Below are 20,873 nucleotides of genomic sequence, written 5' to 3'. Positions count from 1 at the left end.
AAAAAACATAAATTTTTTTAAAAAAGAAAACCCCAAATCTGCCAGAGCAGGAAAAAAAAAAAAAGAAAAGAGATGCCCATAAGTTGCAGGTGAGTCATCTCAACCCGGAGAGGGGCCAGAATAGGAGGAATAGGCTATGGATCCGACCCGTGCTCCCTGAACCTGCTGCTCAGGATCTGCCCAGAGTTGGTTTTGCTGAACAAACACTCAGACCCGGACAAGGCCCTAGCCATATACAGCCGCTCATGCTCAAGGCCCAGGTATCCTTCCTATGATGCTCACTGTCCCATGTCCCAGGGCATGCTGGGAGTATCCTTCCCGTTCCAGAGCAAGACCCTGGGCCCCGTCTTCCCCAGAGGCGCCAAACCATGTGCAGGGGCTAAGCAGCTCAGACATGCCACTGGTCATGTCTGGAGACCGCTTGATGCACCCAGTGAGGCCTGCACCCTAGGTTGGATGGCCTGGCAGGGGTGGATCTGGAAGATCCCAGAGGCAGAAGCCGAACTCCTGCACTAACAGGTGGTGAACGGCTCATGGACCAACCAGACTGGGTACTGTGATCCGGAAGTCTCTGCCTATGTTCCCAGGAGGATCTGGAAATGGACTGGTAGCTTCCACCAGCCAAAGGGATAGAAGGTAGAAATTTTCTAACTGGCTTTGAGACCATCCAAAGCTGAGAATATTGCCTTGAGTTTTATGGTTTTCTTATTTTACTTCTCTTATTTTGCCACTTCTTGCCAATATTAACTCATCCATACTCATATTTGTTTTCTGCCCCCCCATTCCTTTGATAAAAACAATTGTACAGTGTGTGTTCAGATTTTCTATTTTCTTATAGATATGGGTCAGATAGATAAGGTGCAGTTTGCTCTACATACATATTTTCCCCATTGTGGTTTCCTTTAAGGGACAAAGAAAAAAAGTAGAAATTATGTTTAAATTTTCCTGGCTTTGGTTAGATATTTACTTCAATGTAAAACCTAATTTATGTTACTCGATTCTTTTTTTTTTTTTTTTGTCGGTCATAGGGCTTGAACTCTGAGCCTAGACTCTGTCCCTCAGTTCTTCAGCTCAAGGCACGCAATCTACCACTTGAGCAACAGCACCACTCCTAGTTTTCTGAGTGGTTTATTGGAGATGAGTCTCATGAAGTTTTATGCCCGGGCTGGCTTTGAACTGCGATCCTCAAATCTCAGCCTCCTGAGTAGCTAGGATTATGAGTTTGAGCCACTGGCTCTCAGCTATTGCTCAATTCTTTTATTATTATTATTATTATTATTGCTCAATTCTTTACACACCAAAAGGCCAATATATGAGTGTTTTTAACTAGGCGTTGCTTTCCTTCACATATTACCTGAAGAAAGTTTCAAGAGTGATATGTGAAGTGATGCAATCAGCTGCATTTTGAAAACACCAAGATATTGTCTGAGATACCTCAAGTTTGTTAAGTTTGGACTCTTCATGCAATGTTAGTCTACATGTGATTCTCCTGTTCTCCCTGCTTTAAAACCAAAAGCAAAATATCAATTTACAACTAGTTTGTCTAAGGATTACTACTTTACATCTTTAAAAATGTCATTTTGAGATCAAATGTTTTCAAAGAGTTAATTAAACGTAATTTTTTAAAACTCAGTAAGGAATTCAGGTGCCAGTGATTCACACCTGCAATCCTAGCTACTCAGGAGGTTAAGATCTGAGGATCAGGGTTCAAAGCCAGCCCAGGCAGGAAACTCCATAGGACTCTTATCTCCAATTAACCACCAGAAAATCAAAAGCAGTGCTGTGGCTCAAGAGGTAGAGCACTCTCCTTAAGCTGAAAACAGAGGGACAGCACCTAGACCCAGAGTTCAAGTCCCATGACCAAGGGAAGTTAGTAAATGAAAGTCTTGAGAAAGGGAATTGATGAAACAAATTGGTTTCATTTGGATACAAAATTATTTCAGAAGCAAAAACGGTCTTCATTTTTTTTGGTGTGTTGTGGGGCTTGAACTCTGAGCCTGGGCGCTATCCCTCAGCTCTTCAGCTCAAGGCTAGCACTCTACCACTTCAGTCACAGGACCCCTTCCCATCTTCAAATTTTATACCCACAAAATATTCAAGTAAGTAGCAGATGAGTACATCTTGAGTTTTATAAATTAGAGCTTATTATAAAGTAATTGGCAATAAATAAGTTGATTGATTATCAAGAAAATTAATAATAACAGACACTAATTGGGATATGGCCAAAAGGAATATTATAACACCGTTGGTAACATAGTATGACAAAAGATGTAATATTACATACATATTACACACACACTAGTATGGGTGTTTGTTATGTCTATGTTTACATATGGTGAGTGTTTATCATGACACTACTTAGAAGCTGAGTTGCAGAACACATGAATGGAAAAAGTAAATTGAGTCACACAGACACTAGCAGTCTTGGGCATGCAATTAAATGTTTGAGTCAGGAATATGGGAGGAAGTGGAGAACATCGTGTTTAATCACCCTGGCAAATGCAGCAGTGGTATATACTGGACTCTGTGTGAAAAATGAAGCATACAACCTGTGGGTGGGGCAGGGAGGGAAAAACTGGGTAACATTGTAAAAACAGAAATGTACTCAATACCTGATTTACATAATGGTAACTCCTCTGTAAAACACATTTACAATACACACAGACAAATGAACAGACATATCAGAAAGAAAGCACACCGATAGAAGCAACAGAGATCCCCAAGTTTTCTCTAATTTTTGAAATGTAGGGAGAAGAAGGCATAGAGTACTAGAGTAGACACCAATGACAATGAAGTAGAAATTGTTAGCTTCTCCAGCAAGGAAACTTGATACACAGTTCAGGCAGGAAAGGCAAATTGCCCACCCTCAGGAGATGGAGGCCCCTGGAGAGGACACAGGAAAAGGAAAAAGAAGAAAATAAAAGGAGAGAAAAAGGGATTTGTGCTACGCCAGGACCACAGCGGATGTGGAAGTGACCACAGAGTCTGGGGAAATTCTCACTGTGCTAGGGAAGTGTGACCAGGATGGTCCAGCAAGTGACCTCTGTGGATGAAGAAGTGACCTCAGATTGTGGGGTCTTTTGCTGATGCCCAGTCAGGTGATTGATAGGTGACAACTGGTTTCAGGCAGGTGAAGAGGAAGTGGGGAGGGCCTGTTCTCTTAGGCAGACTGAACAGAAATAGTTAGAGTAATAGATGAGGAGAATGGAAAAAAAAGTTTTTCCTCTGAGACAGCCACAGGTGGCTCATACCGATAATCCTGGGTATAGAAGCAACAAAGATTTCTACCTCAGAACTCAAGTCAGGCTAGGCCCCAGCACTGAGGCTCTTGCAAGCTCTTGCTTGTTACCAACACAAACTAGAATTTGCATCCTTACTTTTCCAATTTACATTTGCCAAGCCCTTCCTCATAAATATATGCAGCCAGTTCACCGAACCAGCCACCATGGTGAACTCTGTGCAGAGCAGGACCCTATGCCGTGACCTTGGTTTCACTTCTAGTATGAGGAACTAATAGAGAAGACAGGTAGGGAGACATGGACAGAGCTAGCACAACGCGGCTGTCCAAGTGGGAACAAGAATTCCCGGAGCACGCTGGACATGATGTGGACACAGCAGAGCAAGACCCATCCATACACCCACATCTACCAGGATCCTCAGTGTGCAGGCCTGCTCTGTTCCCAGAAAGTCGTAGATCATAGAACATCTCTGTCTAACAATGGACTCCCAATATATTCATAGGTGCACTCTGATGGTCAACAACATGTATGTACTGAAGAAGTTCAAGATTCAGAGTGCAAATGTCTAATTGGATAAGTGCATTGAACTTGAAGTATGGATCTGTAATGGTAGAATTCCAGGACACTGTTGGTAATACCTGCAGCAGTAAATAAATACATTGAGCTCTTCTGGATTCTTATGCATGTGCATTTGGTATAAAAACCTGAATGGGTCATTTCACCAAACTTCTGTGTCTCCCTTATCCCTAGGTTGTGAGCCTGACCATCCTCATCTTTGAAGGTGCTCCAGTAACTCTGACTGGGCCTTTCCTGGCCATGGTGCTCTATGATCATTTGACCTTCACATGGCATCCTCTGGTGTCATCCATTCCCATCATCCCTAGTGACCCTTGATTGGTTGTGCTTTTTTTGTTTTCAACTTTTTGCTTTCACACAATTTGTGAACAACTCAACAAGAGAGGAATCCATCCCTGGAGTTTCATTATCTACAGTCTTAGATGAAATCATGGTCCTGAGGGTGTGGAGAGGAAGATGGTACACATGTTTTCTAACTTCTGTTTTAACCTTGAAGCTGGGCCCCAGATGCAGAGCCAGTGGGCAGAACGGGCTCTGTATTCCTCTAGGACAGTGGAGGCCTTCCATGTGTCAAGAAGCCACAAAAACTGAAAATCCATTTAGACACTCACCTGATGCTTCAGGCACAGTCTGCATACAGAATCACAGCTCCAAGTCAAAGCAGCAGCAATGTTCCCTGTGGCTCTGACACTGCTTCTCCTCCAGCATCCTCTCCTGATCACTTTCTCTGAAGATGGCAGACACATTTGCACAGAGAAATCTGTAGCATGCAGCAAGGGAGATGTGGTCATTGCTGGATTTTACTCCCTCTATTCTTGGGAATTGGTCGTTCAAGGCTTGAATGACCCTACCCTGCAGCAACAGAACATTCAGTAAGTGATTTCTTGGGATTCCTTAAATTTTGAATTTTCTCTTTGGGTTACAGTCAGAGGTGGGGGAAGTTTGGACACGATCATTGATGTGCTCTGCATCTTCTACACTGCCCTCACTACAACAGCTCTACTTCATTTCAGGTGTTCCCAATGAATATTTTTCTTTCTTCCAAGGGTACAGAGTTTTCGGTCTGTCTTCCATTCCACTCCCCTTTCCAGAGATGTCCCGACCACCCCACCATCACTGTGACTCCTCCACTCATCACTGTTACTCAGGGTCACTGGGGTGACCAAGAGTCCATTCAAAGACACTAAAGTGCAATGTCCCCATCCATAGGGCAAAGGCCAGGGAATCTTCAATCCATTCCGTTCTTTATACTTTTCAAAACAGGACCAATGTTTGGACCTCCTTCAGGGCAATGTTTCTTAGGATAGACTTGCATTTCTGCTTCTGGGGTTATTTCACGTCAGCAAACCTGGGAATGGGGAGCTGCTGGACAGATCAGTAATAAGAGATGCATGACACATTTGATTATTTCCCCTTAACTAATGTAAGTAAGTTTCTGTCCTGCTATCCGTGTCTTGGCCTGCCTCCTATGTCATTCCCAGAAACTCTGTTTTCATTCCTTGTTCTCCAACATGTTTCCAGGCTTATTTATTGTTCCCTGCTCATAACTTCCTAAACTGGATTTGAATGTTTTTTTTCATAAATATTGTCAGTAATGGGTCTTGAACTCTGGGCTTGGATGCTGTCCCTGTGCTATTCAGCTTAAGACAAGTGTTCGATTGCTGGCAACACAGCGCCATTACCAATTTTCTAGTGGTTTATTGGAGATATGAGTCTCATGGACTCTTCTGTCCTTGCTGGCTTTGAATCCTGATACTCAGATCTCAGCCTCCTGAATAGATAGGATAATAGGCGTGAGCAAAGGTGCCTGGCTTTTTCATATGTTTTATACACACATTCATTCATGCATTTGACCCAGGTGAGCTCACTACTTTCAGATCTATAGAATTCTCTGTAAACTAGATAAGTCATGGATGAATCTTCTCAGACAAGTTGTGTGGAAACACCCTGTATGGGGTTTGTTCAGAAGAATATTTATTCCATTATATATTTATGAGAGATATTGAAGCCAAATTAATGTGGTGAGGAAGTGAGTGAGAAAGATGGGGCTCATGTGTAAACCCAGAATTAGAAAATCTAATGAGCTGTGTTTGTGTGTGTGTGTGTGTGTGTGTGTGTGTGTGTGTGTGTGTGTGTGTGTGTGTGCATGTTCACATACATTCTGGTACTCATGCATCATCTCAAGTCTTGATGGCTGTCCCTTAGCATTTTTTTCTCTCATGGCTGGCACTCTACCACTTGACCTACATCTCTGCACAAGTTTCTGTGGAGTTGCTTGCACATAAAGAGTGTCACAGACATTCCTGCCCAAAGTGACTACAAAACATAATTCTCATATATCATTCTCCTGAGTAGTTATAATTGCAGGCCTGAGCCAACAGTTCCCAATTCATATTTAGTATTCCTGACATTCTAGATGTCAAGCCTCAGTTACATTGTACACAATGACATCAGCAAACATCCATGAGAGTTGAGATTCTCTCTATGAGAATTTCCCTAAAATGATTACAATGAATGCTAGGAGAACTCATTGTTCTGAAACATTCTTCATTCATATCGGCATGTGATACCATCTGGGCTTTGAAATGTCTGCAAATTATACCAGTCTGACTGGTCTGGTTTTGTGCCTGTCTTTCCAGAAATCCCAGGCAGGCTACAGTGTTCCTGAGTCTGTACTAACTTCCACAATGTCAACACTAGATGGAGCCCAGGGCCTGTGAGAAGTCAGCTGTGAGGTGATAAACCAATTCAGTACCAGAGAAAACTAAAGGCAATTTTGGTGACAAATACTCTGTGGTTCTAAAAACCTCACGAGAACCCCAATGAGTCATGGGTCCAAATATGCCTTCTCCTGGGTGCACAGGGGGCCCATATGCCTCATCCACAGGGAATGGCCTTGTGCATGGATTCTGCCTAGCAATAGCAAGATCTGTGTGCTGGAACTGGCGTTAGACACAGCTGTGGCCACCAGAACTCTATTACACCTGGAATACCAAACAGCAGGGTCACCAAAACAGATGAAGGTTAATGATGTTTCACTCTAAAAGTAGGGACTCTTCACTTGGGATCCTGGACTCTGATCCCAGAAGAAGAAATTCTAGACAAGTCACAACAGGATGAAAATGTGGCAGAGCTTTTCCCAGTAAGGAAGCAATGAAACAAGCAGGTAGACAAACAAGAAACAGAAAGGCAAAGACACACTCTAATTGAGAATAGACACTCAGTTCTTGGGCTTCCAGGTATATTCAGATGGTAAAGGCAGGAGGTCTCACTTAAAAGTTACACAAACATAGGTTTGTGATCTTTGCTCTAATCACTCCTGGTGTTACACTTTCTGAGTTTCTGTATATTTTGGCCATTCTTTCCAGATGATTATCCTTGAGGGAAGGAAGGTGTGCTGTTGTCTATATTTGGTGTAGGATGTTGCTTAACTTTTGGGGAGTGTCTTGTGGGGAAGGCATTTGCCCTACAAAACAACTGCTAATTCATATGATGAGAAATGCATCTCTAGGGAAGCAATTTCAACCTGTTTCCTCTCTTTGAAGTAAAGATGGTAGCCCAGTGTTTCGAAATCACATGTTTTGAGTTGCCTTCTCTAGGACTCATTTTTTTCCTTAATTTATCCAGCTTCTTTTTGTGTTCAATGACTTTGGTCCCTTAATCTTAAGATATGTAGATGGATGAATAGCTCGCTGTTTGCTGTGAGCTTCCCATACATCATATTTTACTAATCTATTCTACTCCATTTTCCCCTAAATGATGTCATTCCCTTAACATTAAGGGAAGTAGATGGACAAGTTTTAAGCTTGAGTTTTTGAATTCCTGGAATACATTAACCAGGCCTCATTTTCCTATCCTGCCTGAGTACATCATCCTCAGTCTACTGCGATCAAGACCAATACAGTGCTGGGTGAGTACTAAGATTGACTCAGGTTGAATATGGTAGAGTTGTGCTCATGAGCCAAGATGCCCACAACCATATACAATTAGTGATAGCTAATATAAAATTCAGATTGTCTGGTGGTAGATGACTTTCTCAGGTATTGAGGTGATTACAAAATCTACCAAAGGCTGTCCTGGCAATATGGTCATGACACAGTTCTAGTGCTATTACCTAGCCCACACTAAGCTCTAGGACAATATCACCATCTTACTTCCCTGTCATACCTATTATAATTGGGGTGGAAAACCATGCAATGCCACAGCAGCATGGTAAGGTTTGTAAAGGAAGCCACAAGCTTGGCATGGGAGGCTGATACCTAGAATTCTAGCTACTTAGGAGGCTGAGATCTGTTGACCGGGGTTCAATGCCAGCCCAGGCAGAAAAGTCTGTGAGACTTTTATCTCCAGTAAAACAAAAGAAAGCCAGAAGTGGCACTGTGCCTCAAGTGCTAGAGAGCTAGTCTGAAGCTGAAGATTTTAGGGTCAGATCCCAGGCCTAGAGTTCAAGCCACACAATCAACAACAAAAAAAAAAAAACAAGCGACAGGACCATCTTGGTGAATACCACAATCTACTCAGGCTATCTAGCATCCCCAAAGCCCAAACTGTCATGTGGATACACTTAAGCCACACTCTAGCTTATGCTGCTGTAGACCAATGCACACTGGATTCCTAGAGAGACTTCAGTTTCTGCCTGGTGCCATCTTGAGCACTTTCCTTCTAGGGCAGTGGTCCTGAAATAATTCACTGTGCAATGTGAATGGACTGAGCCAGATGACAACAGAGTCACATAGTCACAGTGGCTTCACAAGGCTAAGCAAGAAGACAGTTGTCAGCCTACTCCACCCATGGTGGAAACTGATGCAAATGGCATTTGGTTCTGCCTCAGCGACCTTCCAAAACTTCCTGAAAGATTCTAATGGAAGCTGTGGTGCTAGCACCAAACAGTGCCTCTAGTTTATTCTGGATTATTGGTCCAACCATGACATGCCTGACAAAGGGTTCTAAGAAAAACTCTGACCCAATCTTCTGCCCTGTTCACTAGGAGGTTGTATCCCATACCTGCTGTCGTTCACAAGATTGGAGGAGGGAGGTTGTGGCAGTGTCTTCCTTCTCTACCCTAAACCAATTCCAGAAGCACAACTTAAGGTCTGGACCCAAAAGTAGAGACTATAAGCACTTCCCCAGCACTGGTCTGAGTGTATGGGGATGGTGCTGAGATTTAACTTTAATTCTCTCTCTCCCTGCAATGTCAGAGGGATTCTGTCCATAATGAGCAACTAATGCTGTTAATGGGGAGAAACATGGAGATGGCTTCTTCCCCCTTTTCTCACATATCCTATCCTCTTATTTGTTCTACTAGAGAAGTATCCTCCAGTCCACACTCCCTGACTCTCGTCTGTTCTTTGTTGGGTGAGGCAATCTTTATGTTCTAGCTTTCTGGGATGCCATCTTGCTCTGTTCTGCGGAATCCCCTAGAGTGATGACATTCTCTGAGTCAGCTGAGTGTGCCTCTATCACATGCCATTGATTGTACTTCTGTGATTTCTTTACTTTCCTCACAAGGCAAGATTCATTTCTTTGCAGAAGGATGCACCATTGGCAAATGTGTGGCAAGTGAGCACAGACACAAAGCAGCCTGCTTTCCTATTTACTCCTAACACAGCAGGCGCTGCCTCTCTGCTCATAATGGTTGAACTCAGGTGGACAATCTATTCCCAATTGGAATTGTATTTCTTAAGATTTTTTCCAGATGCACAGCTAATTTAAGGTACTAAATGATTTGGGATGTGATCTGGGCCTATTCCTATATCACAGCAGACAGCAGTGTTTTTCACATATCCATATGGGGCAGAGAGGAAAAGCCAGCTTGCTCACTCCCCCCACCCTCTCTCTCTCTGCAATCTCAGAGGAATAGTCATCTCATGTATGCTGATGAAGGCCTGTTCAGGAACTGTCCAAATTCTAAGAACTTTTCTTAGACTCCAAATTAGAATGCCATCCCGTTGGATCTATACATATTACTGTGTGCAGAAATCAACATTTGATTCAACAAAGTCATGAGATTTGCAGTTAATCATTTTTAATACTTGTATACCTACCCAAATTTTGTGATTTCTGTGCAGGATCAACTTAAAGAAATACCAACTGCTTCTCACCCTGGTTTTGGCTGTGGAGGAGATCAACAAGAATCCCCATCTGCTACCCAACATGACTCTCGGGTTTGAGATCTATACTGTGCAATACTCAAGTACTGATCTGTTAGAGGATCCACTCACCTGGCTGTCTGGGAAGAATAAAAACATCCCTAATTACACCTGCAGAAGAGACAGCGAAGCTATAGCGGCACTCACAGGAATCTCAAGCACATTCTTCCCAATAGGGACACTGCTGGACCTCTACAAACTTCCACAGGTGAGGCTGGGAGGGGTGGGCAGATGTGAAGCCATATCCAAAGTGACTGTCCTCAACAGGCTGAAGAGGAGGTGGTATCACAAACCCTTCCAAATGCATAATCTCACAGGGAGAAGCCTCCAAAAGTGGGTGGGACATACACATTTTCATTGCTGCAAATAAAGGATGGAGTGTTAAGAGAGGAAAGGATGACCCAAAACTCTGAAGCTTATCTGTACATGTCCACAAAGATTCAGAACATGGGAGATGACTTTGCAAATGGGATAAGCAAACTTTTGTTCCCACCTCTGTACTACCAGTTGTTGTGTCGTTCACATCAGGACTGAGATTTGCCTATGACCATCCTCTTCCTGATGTTGTTTCCATTTGTTCCCTGTAGTTCACCTTTGGGTCTTTTGATCCTCTCCTGAGTAACCATGGAAAGTTTGGTACTGTCTATCAGATGGCTGCCAAGGACTCAGGTCTAGCCCTGGCCATGGTCTCCTTGATGCTACATTTCAGCTGGAACTGGGTGGGACTATTCATCACTGAAGACAACAATGGTATGTGGTTCCTCTCAGAATTGAGAGAAGAGATGAGCAAGAGTAGAGTCTGCTTTGCCTTTGAGAACATGATCACTTACAGTGTCCTTTCAGATTACTCAAATGATCTATCTATGCAGCGCCAGCTAATGGACTTTTCAACCAATGTGATTATCATTTATGCAAACAGTAAATTTCTACTAGGCTTCATTCTTAAAGTTAGGCACTTTGTAATTACAGGCAAAGTCTGGGTCCTGAACTCACCCTATGATGATGTGACTATTGTTAAAAGACATTTTCTGATTGACTCTTTCCATGCACCTATTATCTTTTCTCACCATCATAGAAACACTGCTGGGTTCACCAATTTTATTCTGACAGAGACCTTCTCCAAGAACTCAGCAAATAACTCCCTTCCCAGGTCATGGATTCAGTCTGTTTATACCCTACTGATTAAGTCTGACTGCAGAGACTTGGGGCACTGTTCATACAATGCCACACTGCATTGGTTGCTGAGGCACATTTTTGACATGACCATGTCAGATGAGAGTTACAACATCTACAATGCTGTGTATGCATTGGCCCATGCCCTCCACCAGATGTTTCTTCATTACATGGAAGGAACAGGAGTACACAACGGGCAACGCAGGGCATTTCTGTCTTCACAGGTAATGGCTTTGCTTTTGGGTGCCCTACTCTAGGCATGCAGAACTTCTATATAAGCTTTCATAGCAGATGCAACTAGGTTGTCTGGCACCATTTTGGCAAATACAAAGAAGTCTGTTGTGCTCTCCATGAAGTGACGGTAGAGCTGTGAAGACAATGTTCTTGAAGAACGCTGCATCCTTGACAAGGAAGTGCTGTGTCTTCTGTCCCCATCCTCACTATGTGTGTAAAAAGCTGTCCCCTTTTCAACAGGATATATTCAAACGCTCCTTGTACCTTTGTAAAATAACAGATTAAGGGTGACTAGTTTTTTATTGTGAAAATACTATACAGAGGGGTTACAATGACATGGGCAAGATAATGAGTACATTTCTTAACAAGCTTTGTAGCCTCCTCCTTTGTTTCCCCTTGCCATCGGACACCTCCCCCCATCCTCCCTATCCTATCCTCCCCCACGCCCTGAACCAAAGCTGTGAAGTTTGTTTTTGACATAACGACTTGTTCATCTCATTGTTGCAATGGGTCCACCTGTATCCCTATTTAAACGATTCTTTTTCCCCTTCCCCTCCAAAAAAATATACCAACATCAAATATAGTGAAAGCAGGGGTTATACTGTATACTGTGGGGGAGGGACATACAAAGCAAAAAAGAAATGATCTTATTAATGTGTTAGAAACAATCGCAAGAAAGAAAAAAAAATATTTGAATTCGTATCTTAGGGTTCATTTCCCTAACATCACCTTATCTGACCTATTCTACTTGACTCAGACATATACTATATATTACTAATAAGGGAAACCATGGGACCTATGTTACTTTGGGCCTTGCTTACTTCACTTAATATAATTTTTTCCAAGCCTTTCCATTTCCTAACAAATTGGGCAATGTCATTCTTTCTGATTGAGGCATAGAGTTCCATTTTGTATATATAACACTTTTTCTTGATCCATTCATCTACTGAGGGGCATCTGGGTTGTTTCCACATCTTAGCTATAGTAAATAATGCTGCAATAAACATAGTTGTTCTAGTAGCTTTAGTGTGGTCTTGTTTGTAAACATTTGGGTTAATGCCCAAAAGTGGGATTGCTGGGTCATAGTGGAGCTCTATGTGGAGTCTTTTGAGGAACCTCCATACTACTTTACAAAGTGGTTAAACATGTTTACACTCCCACCAACAATACAGTAAGGTTCCCTACTGTCCACATCCCCTCCAGCATATGTTGTTATTAGAGTTCTTGATTTTAGCCATTTTACCTGGAGTGAGGTGTTATCTCAACGTTGTTTTGATTTGCATTCCTTTTAGGGATAGGGAGGTTGAGCATTTCTTCATGTGTCTACTGGCCATCGTTCATTCCTCTTCAGAGAAGCTTCTCTTTAAGTCTTTAGCCCACTTATTTATTGGGCAGTTGTTTCTTTGAGGATTTGTTTTTGGGGTATTTAATTTTTTGAGTTCCAAGTATATTTTAGATATGTGACCCTTGTCCGTTGTATGGCTAGTGAAGATCTTCTCTAAGGGTGACTACTTCTTGAAAACCTAATTTTAACTAGACACAAGTGGCTCACAACTGTGGATCACTCATGACCACAATTAACCACCAAAAACCCAGAGGGGGAGCTGTGGCTCAATGGACAGCATGATCACTTTGAAAAAAACAAACAAAAAAAAGAAACCAAGTTGAGTGCCTAAGCTGTGAGGTCACACCAAAGTACAGGCATACACACACAGACACAGACATACACACACACACACACACACACACACACAGACACACACACATGCAGTGAACTAAGTCTTGTTTAAGGTAATCTTTCATAGTCTTCAAAAATATTCTATGATTCTACTTAGTTTATTATTTACCCATATTTCAGACTGATTCTCTGATCAGAATCACAAAATAAGTGATTGAAATGCAATTTAGAGAGTCCCTTGAAGTCTATCATATGATAATTCATATTTGGTTGGTTATGGATGCAGTTTCATTCGCCTGAAATTAAGTTTCTGCATCCCATCCTGGATAACCAGGTTTAACAACTTGGTAACACTTTAGTCTGCTGTGGGCCTGCATTTCATACTGTTGGTTGGATTCGTGTGGTGTGTGAATCAGGAGATGGGAATGAAGAGTAATTCATTGTTCTGGGGTTCTGTGATAACACTGAGAAGCACCTCACCATACTGTAATGTGTCCCTTTTAGCTGCATCCCTTTTTGAAGAAGATCCAATTCACCAATCCTGTTGGAGACCAAGTGGTTTTGAATGAGGAAAGGAAATTGGAGGCAGAGTATGACATTAAGAGCTTTTGGAATTTTCCAGAAGGTCTGGGACAAAAGGTGAAAGTTGGCAAGTTTTCTCCATCTAGGCCACATGGTCACCAACTGATTTTGTTTGAAAATCTGATAGAGTGGCCCATAGGAATTACCAAGGTGGGTCATTTCTACTTTTGTTACTCTCTCCTTTATAAAAATGTATTGTTATTAGGAAGTAGTTGTAGAAAGAGCTTAAAATTCCCTAAGCCAGGTTATGATCACAATGTTGTAGACAATGTCACCACATCCTTATTTCTCCCCCAGGGTCAGTGGTTTCTAACCATAATGGCATGATCTATGTATAAATGAGCAATAAGCTTATCCTGTTTTAAAGTTTCTTCAATAAAACTATGGCTCAGTGGTGTACATTTCAAAACTTTCTCTTTCTGGAAGTTTCTTACTAACAGATTCATGGATGGAAAAGGGGAACATATCATGACCAATATGTTGTTCTATGTTTGCATAGTGAATATCATAAAAGTGACACCTGTGAATCATCATACCAGCACTGTGACAAAATATCTGAGGGAATCAAATGAGAAGGCAGAAGGGCTTGCTTTGCTTCTGCCTGGAGATTTCAGACCATGGTTGGATAGATTGTTGCTTCTTAGTCTAGCGAGACAGGATGTAATGAAAGGAGCATCTGCCAGAGAAATTCACCAACTTTCTGACAGCTAGGAAGCCAAGAGAGATGTGAATGGCCCTGGGTACAGTAGCACCTCCAAAGCAATTAGCCATGCTTTCGAGTGTGGGTTTGAAGTTTTCCTGAGTGATTTTCCTCTCATGCTCTTATTCATCTATAAACAAATCAACTGAATTCAAGAATAAGATGCAGGATTAACTCCTATTTCCTAATTTCCTAGAATTAACATCCAACACTTCAAGGCTCCATGATTTCCCGATAGTATGAGTGATGGGTGTTCAGGCCCCACATATTCTTCAACTCATGTCAGATGAAACTGTAAGAAGGTTCAGTAAATTCATTTGTTGTATGCATATAAATATTATGTGTTTTGATGATCATTTCCCCCAAATCAATGGAGTGCCTCAGATGTCAGGTAAAAGGATAAATGGTCACTAACTTTCATCTGAATATTCTCAGACTCCTCGGTCTGTGTGCAGTGAGAGCTGTGGTCCTGGATTCAGGAAGGCCTCTCTGGAGGGAAATGCTACCTGTTGCTTTGATTGCACTCCTTGCCCAGAGAATGAGATTTCTAATGTGACAGGTGAGCCTGTAAGTTAGAGAAATTCCCCATCTCTCTTTCCTAACCTTCAGTCCATGCAAGCCAGTGGAGTGATCTACAGTAACATGGCAGGAACACACATGCAACTTCATGCAGAATTCCAGGGCTACCGTTAAGCATACTTTCCTTAGAAGAAACACCCACTGCCCCTTCATTACATCTCTGATTGTATTTTCTAATCTATTACAGGCTTCATCGTGAGAATACCCATATTCCCCTCTCCTCAATTGCATTTTTTGTATTTAAAGAACCCATGGTTTCCATTATTTGTTATAACTGCTCTATGTCTAGGGCAAGCAGAAACTGTCAAAAGCTATGTACTTATGACCATATAAGTTGATGTTAAGCGAAATGAACACCAAGATAGGAACACAAGTGGTTTTTTCTTTCTTTTTTTAAGGTATTTATAATGACTATGTGATTTTTTTGTTTCTTTGGTATGTTCCACCCCCATGGTATAACCCCTGTTTTCAATGTATTGGATTCTGGTGCCCTACATCTTGTATATACATTTTCCTAATTTGGGAAGGGCAAGGAAAAAACAAACTGCTTAAATAGGGACACAGGTTGACCAATTTTAACCAGGAGATATACAAGACAGACACTATATTGAGAAAGAACTTTACCACTTTGGCATTGTTGGGGGAGTTCTTGGGGAGGTGGACAAGGAAGGGATGATAAGGAAAAAACAAAGGAGGAGGCAACAATGCTAGATAAGAAATGTACACTTTACCTTACTCATGTAACTGTAACTACTCTATACAGTATTTTTACAATAAAAACCATTTAAAAAAAAAGGGGAACAATGCTCAATAGGAAAAGTACTCATTACCTTACTCATGTAACTGTAACCACTTTGTACAGTATCTTTACAATAAAAAAATATTTAATAAACAAGGGAGAAATGGAGAAAATAAGAGCTAAACACTGAAAAAAAGAAAATATCAAGGACCAGCTGTTGAACTTTGAAATGATATGCAAATCATCATGGAATTGTGGATGTAACACATCCTTTCATTTCTGAGTGCCTATTGCTGCTCATTTCTAATTAAATGTTATTTTCTATTTAGCATGCACTAATAATACAAGGGGCTTTGTTATGGTCACTCCATGTCTGACACTGGCACTAGATTGACTAGCAATTCTTTAAATATAAAAGATTCAGAAGTAGTTTATCATCTCCACTTCATTTCTCTTCTCGCTCCTCCACCTGATCTTTCCCACACCTTATCATATCAGTGGAGGAGTACTGTTCTTGACACAGAGCAAGTGCTCTGTGTTTGGTGTAATGAGGAGATTGAGGTTTGGATTAGACCCTCTTGTACAAAGTGAAGTGGTTGGGCTGATTTTCTATTTTCCATTATGTCTTGAATGAGTAGCAGAGAGCCAGAGTGGTATGACCTGTCAAGAATGCAGCACATAATGCTGGTAATTGTATATTACACTTGTAATCCAAGCGATTAAGGCAGTTGAGATTTGAAGATGGAGCTTCCATGTAATGATGTAAAGGAAACTCAGTAAGATTCTTTCTCACCATTAAGCACCCAAAAAGCTGTAATTGGAGCTGTGGCTCAAGTGGTAGAGTGGTAGTTTTGAGCAAAATACTCTGGAAAACGTCGCATGGCCAGAGTTCAAGCACTGGAGGAAAGAAAGACAGATCTAAAGAAGGAAGGAGCTAGAGAAGGAAGAAGTGAAGGAGGGCGGGAGGGATGGAAGGAGAGAGGAAAGGAAGGAGGGAAGGAAGGAAGGAAGGATAGAAGGAAGGAAGGAAGGAAGGATGGAAATAAGGAGAGAAAGAAAGAAAGAAAGAAAGAAAGAAAGAAAGAAAGAAAGAAAGAAAGAAAGAAAGAAAGAAAGAAAGAAAGAAAGAGAGAGAAAGAGAGAGAAAGAAAGAGAGAGAAAGAGAGAGAAAGAAAGAAAGAAAGAAAGAGAGAGAGAGAGAAAGAAAGAAAGAAAGAAAGAAAGAAAGAAAGAAAGAAAGAAAGAAAGAAAGAAAGTAAGAAGAAAAAGAAAGAACAAAAGAAAGAAAGAAAGAAAGGAAGGAACAAAGGAAGGAAGGAACAAAGGAAGGAAGGAAGGAACAAAGGAAGGAAGGAAGGAACAAAGGAAGGAAGGAAAAGAAAAGAAAGAAAAACATAAAAACAGAAAGATAGGAGGGAAAGAAGAAGAAATGTGAGAAAGAGATTTGATGTGAAAGCATTTTGATACAGAGAGTTACTCTATTGATACTGAACTCAATACAGGTCAACTGATGAATCAGGGAAAATGAGCTAGCTACTTGAATCAAGGGCGGTGAGAGGAAAGACAAATACTGACCGCAAACTAATAGTGATTCTCACACCTCACCAGACATGGAGCAGTGTGTCAGGTGTGCAGATCATCAGTTTGCCAACATCTGGAGAAATCATTGCCTGAGGAAAACTGAGGGCTTCCTGGCTTATGAAGACCCCTTGGGTATGGCTCTGGCTTGCACAGCTCTTTGCTGCTCTGCACTCACAGCTGCTGTTCTTGGGGTGTTTATCAAGCACCAAGACACGCCTATTGTCAAGGCCAATAACTGGGCCCTCAGTTACATCCTGCTCATCTCCCTCATCTGCAGCTTCCTCTGCTCCTTACTCTTCCTTGGCCGTCCTCACAGAACTGCCTGCATCCTGCAGCACACAACATTCGCAGTGGTGTTCACGGTGGCTGTCTCCACTATCCTGGCCAAGACCATCACTGTGGTTCTGGCCTTCACGCTCGCTGCTCCTGGGAGAGGCACGAGGCAGAGGCTGCTCTTCTGGGTTCCTAACCTCCTCATCCCCATCTGCACTCTCATCCAGGTGACCCTCTGTGGCCTCTGGCTGCAAATCTCTCCTCCATTTGTGGACAAAGATGCACAATCTGAACATGGCTACATCATCATCCTGTGCAACATGGGGTCCCTCACTGCCTTCTACTGTGTCCTGGGATACCTTGGCTCTCTGGCCCTGGCCAGCTTCACTGTGGCTTTTCTTGCCAGAAACCTGCCTGACACCTTCAATGAGGCCAAGTTCCTGACCTTCAGCATGCTGGTGTTCTGCAGTGTGTGGCTCACCTTCCTGCCTGTCTACCACAGCACTAAAGGGAAGGCCATGGTGGCCGTGGAGGTCTTCTCCATTTTGGCCTCCAGTGCAGGTCTCCTAGGCTGCATCTTTGCCCCCAAGTGCTACATAATCCTGATAAGACCTGAGAGAAATTCTTTCTCCAGGTTCAGGGAGAGATCATGTTCTGGAAGAAACAAACATTAAGAAAAACATAGATGTTGCCTAGAATGTTTAGAGGCTCTGAGAGCAGTCGGTATCACATCTTAGTTTAATGTGAGGACTTCTTTGAACAAAGAAGTTACTCTTATTCATTTCTCTGGTTATGTTAGAGACATAGCACATTCCCAACAAGACCTTCCTAAATTTGCATTCTAACTTGGATATTTTATGATTCCTCCACACTAATCTGTCCTTTATACTATCATACTTCCTAATGAGTACATTATCTACTGTGCTTATTCCTTTCTCTTTTCTGTATCAAGTATTCTTCCTACCTATCCTATATCACTGCTTGAATATCACTATATTAGTATAGGAAGTTACTTTGTTGAACATTTCCATGCTTTCATTATGGTAACTCAAGTCCATTCTCTGACCTAGCTGAATATTTCTGTTCACATATTTTCTATTTTGCTACATTACTGAGTGTATTTTACTGGAAAATCTCTCATTCTTTCTTTTCTTTCTTTAAGAATTTTAGAGCATGCTGTTAATCTGTTGCAGATTCCAACAGGAATCTATGAATGTATTTTTTAAGGAAGAAATGCGAGTGCACCAAAATAACTACTGTTGTCCAAATGAGCAGCTACAGCAATAGTTTACTTATTGGTCATTATTTCTTATTGAAATCCAAAAATACAGAGTATACAATTGGTCAAGCAGAGACTTGTCATCCCAGTCCCTAAGAATCCTCAATATTAATGGATGGAGAAATAGAATCATTTATAAGAAGAGAAAAAGCTCCCCAAGAGAGGACAAAAACATCAGATAGTCTCAAACTTAAAAACTCTCAATGATCCTTACAATTCTATGAGAACAAGAACGATTCAGAAGAGTCCCTAAGAAATCAAAGTGTTGGGGAGCTTGAAGTAGGAATATTGTCAGGCCACCACCACTTTGTACAGCCAGAAGAAGTCCAGTGGATAAACAAGCACATGCTTCTGAGTCCAGAAATCTTGATGTCATTCAATGCTGTAGCTGTAGCTCAGTGGAGTGATGTCACCCACACTTGCATTACAGAGATACACATAGTGCTATCCCCAATTCTGCTTGGCTGTGGATGGAAAACAGAAAAACATCTGCACAGAGACAGAAATGTCTGGAAGCCAAACAGAATATCTCACTTACAATGACTCAAAGAAGAGAGTGCTCACTGTTCTGTATAGGTGCTCATTTAATGATTGCCACTTCTGGTATTCAGTGGTCCATTGGAGAAAAGAGTTTCTTGAAATTCCATGCCTGGGATGGCTTTGAACTGCAATCCTCAGATCTCAGCATCCTGAGTAGCTAGGATCACAGGCATGAGGCACCAGCACGCTGTCATTGATGCTGTTTTGATAACTGAGGTACAGACCTTCAATATGATTGTGATAGTCCCTCTGCAGTACTCGGAAAGAGTTTAGAATAATACAGATATTGTAGTTTGGGGAAGACCTTAACAGGATCAGAACCAGTACTGTATAGATAGAAAGAAAAATAAATGTTGGTTACCCTTTCTGGTAACAAAACACAACTATAAGAAAGTATAAAACATGGGGAACTGAAGCATTCACACAAGTGGTGAAATAATTTTTTACTGCACTGTCCTACAATCTGGCTACAGAAAATCATTATGTTGATATTTACAATTAAGAGGTGGTATTTCCAAGACCCTTCATATATCTAATACATCAGTACTTACTGGGTAGAGATGCTTCTGTCTTTAGACACAACCAAGGGGTAAAGAACCAAGGATATCTTCAAGTCTGGTGCATAGAGGAAGCTCAGCCTCCATCCTCAGGACTGACAGACCAGGAGCAGGCTGCTGCCAGCCTCTGTTCCAGAGGACCACAGCTGTCCAGGAGATGCTCAAGTGAAGGTGGGAAAGGATGGACTCATCATTGACCTAGGAAAATCAATCTGCAGAGCTCACAATTAGCAAACTTGTGCATCTTATTGGACCAAATCACTAAGGACTTCCAAACAGAAATGGAAGAAGAGAAAAGAGATGAATAGCCACACTCAATTTTTGGAGGAGATCTCATTAGCTATGCTGGCAAAAGATAGTGTGTCCTTTCTTCCATTGCTTCATTTTCTGCTTATTTTTTAAGATCCAGTGATGTTCAATCTCCATTTGATTGGACTAAATTACATGACATAAAGGTGTTTTACATTGAGATATGACAATGTAAACAAGACTCAAGAAATAAAGGACCTCTTCTTCCTTTTCATATAACTTCTAAATCACTCTATGTTCTTGATCCCATATACTCTGCATAGGCATGAACATCTGAGGGAAGCCAGGAGGAGGGCAAAGAAGTGGAGAAAAATGGGTGAAAAAAATACAGCAGAGGGCCCATCAGCAGCACTGGTCATTGATGAAAGTGAACTCAGCAACTCAACACTGATGATGGAATGGAGGGAATGAGAGAGAAAGAGGAAACAGCTGATACTGAGCAAAAGGAAAGAAATGTACATATCACCCAATTTGGAGGAAACAGTTTTATTGTTAAAGTCTGTAGAGTTCATAAGCTTTGTAGATCAAGATAATGACAAGATGTATTGTGAAGATTTAAATGTGTTAGTGACATTAGCTAAGTATCATTATGCCACAATAATGTGAAATTTATGTAATTACATACTCTCAAAAAAGAAAAAGTGTTACTCTTAAAGTATGGACTAAAACCTTAAGTAATGTGTAT

General features: G+C 41.5%; 1 protein-coding gene across 1 annotated transcript; it reads left to right on the top strand.

Moving 5' to 3' along the window:
- Positions 1-4,484: 4,484 nt before the first annotated feature.
- LOC138813628 (vomeronasal type-2 receptor 116-like) lies at positions 4,485-18,177 on the top strand. The gene is made up of 6 exons (XM_070002027.1): positions 4,485-4,687; positions 9,884-10,172; positions 10,552-11,361; positions 13,554-13,781; positions 14,767-14,890; positions 17,258-18,177. The coding sequence occupies exons 1-6, from the start codon at positions 4,485-4,487 to the stop codon at positions 18,175-18,177; spliced, it is 2,574 nt and encodes an 857-aa protein (XP_069858128.1).
- The last annotated feature ends 2,696 nt before the right edge of the window (positions 18,178-20,873 follow it).

Source organism: Dipodomys merriami, unplaced genomic scaffold, assembly GCF_024711535.1.
Source record: "Dipodomys merriami isolate MVZ:Mamm:240054 unplaced genomic scaffold, mDipMer1.0.p SCAF_6, whole genome shotgun sequence".
Taxonomy (NCBI): Eukaryota; Metazoa; Chordata; class Mammalia; order Rodentia; family Heteromyidae; genus Dipodomys; species Dipodomys merriami.
This window is presented reverse-complemented; position numbering and strand designations above follow the sequence as displayed.

Coding starts and splice junctions, on each gene's coding strand:
- LOC138813628 (XM_070002027.1), top strand. CDS start 4,485: ATGTTCCCTGTGGCTCTGACACTGCTTCTCCTCCAGCATCCTCTCCTG. Junction 11,362..13,553: donor GGGCATTTCTGTCTTCACAG/GTAATGGCTTTG, acceptor TGTCCCTTTTAG/CTGCATCCCTTTTTGAAGAA. Junction 13,782..14,766: donor GGCCCATAGGAATTACCAAG/GTGGGTCATTTC, acceptor GAATATTCTCAG/ACTCCTCGGTCTGTGTGCAG.